Consider the following 7747-nt stretch of genomic DNA (forward strand, 5'->3'; position numbering starts at 1 on the left):
TGTTTGGCGGGTCCGGGCTGGGGATTCGAACCCGCCACCTTAGGTGTACGTGGCTGGCGCCTTAGCCGGTTGAGCTATAGGCGCCGAGCCTCTTTTTAACTTCTTCAGAGTATCCCATGTTTACACGATCTTGTTAGTGAGCCTAACAACTTCACGGGCTAGGTAAAATTATTATCCTGATGTCACAGGTGAAGAAACTGAGATTTAGAAAGGGGAAGTGGCTTCAGGGGTTTAGCCACATCTCTGCAAAGGAAAAGCTAGGTGACCTCAGGCAAGCTCTTCCTTTCTGGGCCTCAGTTTCCTCACTTGTATAATAGGAATAGACTGACCTCTAAGGTACTTTCTGAAATAGACTTCCCTTTTTCCCATCAAGAGTGGCAGCAACAAGATGGGGTAAAGATAGTGCCCTGGGTTATGGGTCAGGCCATGGCAGGCAAGAGGCTGCATGAAGAGAGGGGGCCTGCCACCCAGTCCTGAGCAGCAAATGCCTTCTGTCCACACTGAGAAGGTGTTGGCACATTACACCAACATGCCTAGCAGGAAGGACGGCTGAAGGGCAGTTGAGACCTCAGCCTGTGGCATCTCAGTCCTGGAACACTGGCATGCACACCCTCTGGAAAAGTTGGCAGGCAGGGCCTCTAGCAAGGAGTGCGCCCTCAAAGAATGTATAATCCTAGGATACCTTAATTAACAGAGGTTCTTAACCTGTGGGTCTCAACCCCTTTGTAACAATGAAAATATATCACGGGGCGGTGCCTGTGGCTTAGTGGGTAAGGCGCCAGCCCCATATACCGTGGGTGGCAGGTTCGAACCCAGCCCAGACAGCTAAAACAGCAGTGGCAATTGCAACAAAAAATAGCTGAGCATTGTGGCTGGCGCCTATAGTCCCAGCTACTCAGGAGGCTGAGGCAAGAGAATCGCTTAAGCCCAAGAGTTTGAGGTTGTTGTGAGCTGTGACACCACTGCACTCTACCAAGGGCGACAGAGCGAGACTCAGTCTCAAAAAGGAAAATAGGCTCAGCGCCTATGGCTCAAGTGATTAAGGTGCCAGCCGCATACACCTAAGGTAGCGGGTTCGAATCCAGCCCAGGCCCGCCAAACAACAATGACGGCTGCAACGAAAAAATAGCTGGGCATAGTGGAAGGTGCCTGTGGTCCTAGCTACTTGGGAGGCTAAGGCAGGAGACTCACTTGAACCCAAGAGTTGGAGGTTGCTGTGAGCTGTGCGGCATTAGGAAGGTTGAGAACCACTGCCTTAAATAGCAGCCAGAAGCCACCCTGGGCTACCTAAAATGCAGACCTCTGGAATCAGCAGGATTCTAGCCATTTTTTTTTTTGAGACAAAGTCTCACTATATTGCCCTTGATAGACTGCCATGGTGTCTCAGCTCACAGCAACCTCCAACTCTTAGGCTTAGGCAATTCTCTTGCCTCAGCCTCCCAAGTAGCTGGGTCTACAGGTACCAGCCACAATGCCCAGCTATTTTTTGGTTGCAGTTGTTGTTGTTTAGCTGGTCTGGGCCGGGTTCAAACCCACCACCCTTGGTGCATATGGCTAGTGCTGTAACCACTGTGCTACAGGCGCCAAGCCAGGATTCTAGCCTTTGAGGGTTACCTAGGTTGAGGTTGATGATTTCCAATTAGCATTCTTTTTTTTGAGACTCAAAAAAAAAAGAGTCTCATTATGTCGCCCTCTGTAGAGTACTGTCACATCACAGCTCACAGCAACCTCAAACTATTAGGCTTAAGCAAGTCTCTTGCCTCAGTCTCCCAAGTAGCTAGGACTACAGGCACCCACCACAACGCCTGGCTATTTTTGTTGGTGTTTTTGCTAGCCTGGGCTGGGTTCAAACCCGCCACCCTCAGTGTATGTAGCTGGTGCCGTAACCACTGTACTAGGGGCACTAAGCCATATTTTTAAATTTTTTTTAAGACAGAGTCTCACTCTGTCATCCTACGTAGAGTGCCATGGCATCATAGCATACAGCAACCTCAAACTCCTGGACTTGAGCAAACCTCTTGCCTCAGCCTCCTGAGTAGGTGGGACTATAAGCATGTACCACCATGTCTGGTTAGTTTTTTCTATTTTTAGTAGAAACGGGTCTCCTTCTTGCTCAGGCTGGTCTGGAACTCCTGGACTCAAGCAATCCACCCACCTCAGATTCCCAGACTGCTAGGACTACAGGCGGGAGCCATTGCGCCCAGTCCACTGAGCCCTGCAAGATCATCCCTCCTGTGCTCGCTTCGGCAGCACATATACTAAAATTGGAATGATACAGAGAAGATTAGCATGGCCCATGTGCAAGGATGACATGCAAATTCGTGAAGCGGTCCATATTAAAAAAAAAAAAAAAAAGATCATCCCTCTTTCTCTCCCTCCCTCTCTCAAGGGTTGTTTACTTATCCATAAAATGGGTAGGTGATATTGAACATGGTGTCTAACTCGCTATGCACCCAACACACAGCAAAAGAGGGAGAAAGTGGCAGGAAGAGGAACTGACATGAACATAGACAGAGAGGATGGCACCTGAGGGTCACAGTCAGGAAGCATCTAGTACCTCTGGGACACTGGCCTGACACCCAGCTCGGGACAGTACTGACTTCACACCCAATGGCAGCACTTGGCAGGCCCTACAGCATCTCCACACAAGTTTTCCCAGTTAGTTCTCAAAATGACTCGGCAATATTGCCCCATTTTATAAATAAGGAAACTGAGGTAGAGAAGAAGGCAGGGTCCCATGCTGGACATTGCTGCATGTTTTCTCAGTTAATCGCCTGGCAGCTGTGGTTCTCTGAAGGCCTGTGAGCTCCCGAAGGACAGGAGCTGGGTGTATTTCATTCCCCACTGCATCCTTGGTATCCAGCACACAAAGTACAGAGTAGGTGCTCAGAAAATGCACGCCGGAGGAAGGAATCAGTAAACAACCCTGCAGGGAGGCATAACCTGCCCATTTCCCACAAGCAGGCAGAGGTTCGGAGAGACACTGGCTAGGTGGGACTGGCATGTGCCTGCCTGTTCCAGGCCAGCCCTGCCAGGGTGGACAAGGCCCTCACCTCTCTCGGCCGCTCCAGCTCTGTCTGCAGCACCTGCTTAGCCAGCTCAGCCTCGATGAGCCGCTGCCGAAGCTCCTCGTTCTCCTCTTCCAGCCGTGCTCGTTTCTTCTCCACCACTTCGAGTTCCTTGTGCAGTCGCATGGAGATGTCCTTGGAGACCTGGGTGGGAGTGGGAAGTAAGAAGGATGTGAGCAGGCTAAGCACAGCAGCCCTCACTGTGCAGCCCACTGACCTTAGCCACAGAACACCCTAGAGACAGGCAGATTCTTAGTTTTTCTCCCCCACTAAGCAGATGTGCGAACTGAGGCACCAAGAAGCCAAGAAACTCACCAAGGGTCACTCAGCCAGTAAGAAACAGAACCAAACGAAAACCCAGGCACCACACACTCCCAATGTCTATATCACAGCACAGCCCCAGAAAGTGGTGAGGGCCCCACCTATTCTCAGGAAAGCTTTTTCATTTACCTGGGGCTTTTTTTTTTTTTTTTGGAGACAGTCTCATTCTGTCACCCAGGTCTAAAGAATGCCATGGCCTCTGCATAATTCACAGCAACCTCATTCCTGGGATCAAGAGATCCTCCTGCCTCAGCCTCCCAAGTAGCTGGGACTACAGGTGCCTGCCACAACGTCCAGGTTTATTTTTCTATTTTTAGTATATACTGAGTCTTACTCTTACTCAGGTTTGTCGTGAACTCCTGAGCTCAAGGAATCCTCCTGCCTCAGCTTCTTAGAATGCTAGGATTACAGGCGTGAGCCACCGTGCCCAGCCTTACCTGGGGCTTTTAATGCTTCCCAAAGCCTCTCTCCCAGCCACCCTCTTGCCTAGTCGTCGCAAGAGCCTGTGGCAGGAGCAGAAACACATTTTTTTTTTGAGGCAGAGTCTCAAGCTGTCACCCTGGAGACAGTGCTGTGGTGTCATAGCTCACAGCAACCTCCAACTCTTGGGCTCAAATGATATTCTTGCCTCAGTTTTTCATTTTTAGTAGAGATGGAGGTCTCACTTTTGCTCGGGCTGGTCTCGAACTCTTGAGCTCAAGCAATCTACCCACGTTGGCCTCCCATAGTGGTAGGATTACAGGTATGAGACACCTCGCCCGGCCTCACAAACATCTTAAAGAGAAGGGAGTAAGCCAGGATGGAAACCCAGAGCGAGATGGGCAGCTCTGTGCCACCAAATCCCATCTCTGCCAGTGACCAGCATGAGATCCTGAGCAGGTCATTTCCCTGCTCTGTCTCAGTCTCCTTAACTATAAAATGTTTATAGGAATAACAGGACCACTCTCACAGGCCCAACAGGAGGAATGAACCAGCTACTGCACAAAAAGGCTTGGCCCAGGGCCTGCACATGACTGGCTAGAGGTCACAACGTGACGCTGAGATCTATTTCCAATTGTTTGAGATGTAGAACATGCCCAAAATGACAAAAGCTGGGCAGGTATCCAAGTCATCCCTAACGAAAGAAGCTAACAGAGCTGCAATCCTGGTTCCGGGACTCAGAAGCAGCAGCACCCCATTTCCGGAAGGACACACTCTGTCCTGTCCCCTGCTGGCAGCATGGGGGGGTGGAAGGCAGGAAAGGTGGCCCGTGGGAATAAGGAAGGATGGCCTTCAGAGCTGGGAAATTGCAAGCAGACTCCACCCCTGTGTGGGCTGGGCTTCTGTTTGGTGAACACCTACTGTGTTCATCTTCACCAGCCACATTCATCTTCACTCTCATCTTGTACCCCATTTTACTGACAAGGAAATTGGAGCTGAGAGCAGAATAAACTTGCTCAGGGTCACGCAAAGCCAGTGTGGACTGGGCTGGGCTAAGAGCCCTGGGGGTTTGGCTGAGGGGCCGAAGCTCCTCCAGGGGTGTGAGGATTTTGCCAGCAAGAACTCTGTGCAGGGCAGACAGCCCAGCGCCCTGTGCCTACTGGTCTCGGAAATGACCATGGTGCCGCCTCCCTGCCGGAAGGAAAGAGGGCCCTCCCTGGCTCTTGTCATCCGCCTGGGCCCAAGCCCAGCTCGGCACAGACCCCTTGGCAGTCTATTAGGGAGAACAGGAAAAACAACAACCAGAAGGAAACTGGCACTGCCTCCCCCTCCACCATAGCCTCCGAAGACCTCCAAGGACAGCCTCCAAGGATTGGCCCATGAGGCTGTGTTTGAAGCTCTCTAGGCTATCAGACTTCTTTTATCCCTAAAGTAAGGTGAGCAATCCCTCAATATCAGAACAAGGACTCTGTAGATAAGAAAACTAGAACCAAGCCTGGTTCTGACACTTGCTGACTACGTGACCTGGATGAGTTATTTAACCATTTGAAGTCTCAATATGATCAGCAATAAAGGGGGTTCATATAATTTACTCACAAAGACTGTTTTGAGGAATAAATGATCTAATGCTTGGGCTGATGGCTGAAACATAGCAGGTACTCAAAATGGTCAACAGTTTTTACGGCATTGTTAAGATGATTGGTTCGCCTCTGGGTACCTACTTTACACACATTGGACCAATCGCAGGGCTTCTGCTGGATCTGTTCAGCTTTTGGCTGTGGTTCCTACTTTGGTGCTATTAGGTCACCGAGTATACCCCTGCCCTAATCCACACTATATTCATTTATTCATTCATCCTGCCTGGCTTTGGGCCAGGAAAGGTGGGGTCCAGAGATCAAGGCCAGAGACCATGCCTGGGCTCATGGACATCTATGTGGCCCAGCAGCAGACAGGGCCTGCCACACTTGCTAAATGCTTAATAAGTGCTTATTGGATGAACAAACAAATCCAAGGGTCCAACAAGTGAAAAGGGAAGGAGATGAAGGAATGAATGACTGAATATAATTGGGGAGACCTCATCCACTATCCAGGGAGGTCTGTGGCCCTAAGTGGGCGAGGAAGCAAGCTGCTAGAGGCAAGGGTTCCTTTCTACCTGGGCAAATGCCCCATCCCCACCATGGCCTCCACCTGAGGAGGTGATGACTTAGTTCCCACCCAGAATCCACATGGGTTCCTAGATACTTTTAGGTTCATGAATGATCCTTTTGGTTCATTTCATCCTTTCCTATCCCCTCTGTTAGGCCCTAGTTTTTTGTGCCCCATTCTCTACAGAATCCCTTCCCCACTTAGTGCCTACCCCTGAGGGCTACTATTTCGAGAGAGCCCAACCCTGGGCAGCTTGCAGAATTTCAATATAAACAAAAAAAGCCCTTAATCTTAGAGCCCCAGAGTGCCCTGCACCCTGATGGAGGCCAATGGGAGCAATACGCTGGCCTAGGGGACAGAAGCTTTGTGGCCTAGAGCTTGTCCTTTTCCGTCCTCAAGCCCTCACAACCACTTAGTGGGCAGGGCCCCTCAGCCCTCACAGGGGACCTACAGAGGCAGCTGGCACTTCCCCAAGTACTTACCACACATTCTCGGCTGAGGAAAAACACTTTGATTATTATCCCCATTATGAGGCTAGAAAGGAAAGGTCACACAGCCAGGAGGCTACAGAACCAAAATTTGAACTCAGGTCGGTCAACCCTGAAGTCTTGCTCTTGACCTGACCCTGCTGTATCAGCTCAAAGCCTGAAGACACATTACATTAACATCAACAACGCAAGTGTTAGTAATGAGCCCCAACAGTGGGCTCACTGTGTCAGGCTCTTAAAGGGCCCCATCTGCCTGTCTCATTTGATCCTCTCAGCTACTCCCAAGGTAGGGGTGCTGAGATGCTAAGGGAGGCGAGGCAGCTGTGGCTTCCGGAAACCAGGGCAAATCCCCAAAGCACAAAACAAATGCACTCAGCCATGAGGTCACTGTTTACAGCACTGGGGCCTGGCTCCTGCCCAGCGTAACCAACAGCCTCCAGGCCCTGCTTCCCATGCATCAGGATCCTAAACCTCTGACTGCCGGGTATCCCTGTCAGTCTGATCCTCTGGGTGGGGGATGGTAACTCTCACCAAAGAGCACCCACTAGCCAGGCTGCATTCTGGACTCTGTGTGGCTGAATCCCCCCAAGAACCCCAGGAGGGCGAGAATATCACCCCCATTTTACAAATGAGGAAACTGAAGCTCAAAGAAGTGAGGGAACTTGCACAGGTCACCTAGGAATTAATCCCAAAGCAACATCTGTATCTAAGAAAGGAAACATGTCACTTATATGTCCTAGGCCTCCTCCAAGAGTCACTTCAGATGAGAATTTAGGTCCCGGAGGCCAGGAGTAGTGGCTTATGCCTGTAATCCTAGCACTCCGGGAGGGTGAGACGGGTTGACTGCTTGAACTCACCAGTTCGAGACTAGCCTAAGCAAAAGCAAGACCCCATCTCTACTAAATAGAAAAACTGAGGCAAGAGGATCACTTGAGCCCAAAGTGGAGGTCACTGTAAGCTATGACACCACAGCACTCTACCCAGGGCAACAGCTTGAGACTCTGTCTCAAAAACAAAAAACAAACAAAAAAGAGTTAGGTCCCAGACTCCCTGGAATTGACACCCTTCCATCAAGTTCCAGTTCCTGAGAGGGGCCTGGGAATCTGCATTGTGAATAACTCCTCCAAGTGATTCTTATCCACTCCAGGAGGCTAAGATTCTGGCCTACTCTTCCCTACCCCTGCCCCCAGCCACCTATTCTACACCTCCTAAGTTCTTCTCGAGCAATAACGAAACCACAACCAAACTGTGCATATTTGCTGGGTGAGCACCAGCTGCCAGACCTAGTGTTTTTTTTTTTTTGAG

General features: G+C 50.4%; 1 protein-coding gene and 1 non-coding gene across 2 annotated transcripts in view; one reads left to right on the forward strand and one right to left on the reverse strand.

Annotated features, from left to right (window-relative positions):
• The window catches only part of SOGA1 (suppressor of glucose, autophagy associated 1), a 77710-nt gene that overhangs the window by 43523 nt on the left and 26440 nt on the right, over window positions 1-7747 (reverse strand). The window contains exon 3 of the mRNA XM_012804191.2: window positions 3054-3212. Coding sequence (XP_012659645.1) covers window positions 3054-3212 — 159 coding nt within the window. The remainder of the gene's footprint in view (window positions 1-3053; window positions 3213-7747) is intronic.
• Window positions 2235-2341, forward strand: LOC111724715. The gene has a single exon (XR_002772960.1). It is a non-coding gene; the product is annotated as a U6 spliceosomal RNA (small nuclear RNA).

This window comes from Otolemur garnettii, unplaced genomic scaffold, assembly GCF_000181295.1.
Source record: "Otolemur garnettii isolate 467f Iridium unplaced genomic scaffold, OtoGar3 scaffold00025, whole genome shotgun sequence".
Lineage (NCBI taxonomy): Eukaryota > Metazoa > Chordata > Mammalia > Primates > Galagidae > Otolemur > Otolemur garnettii.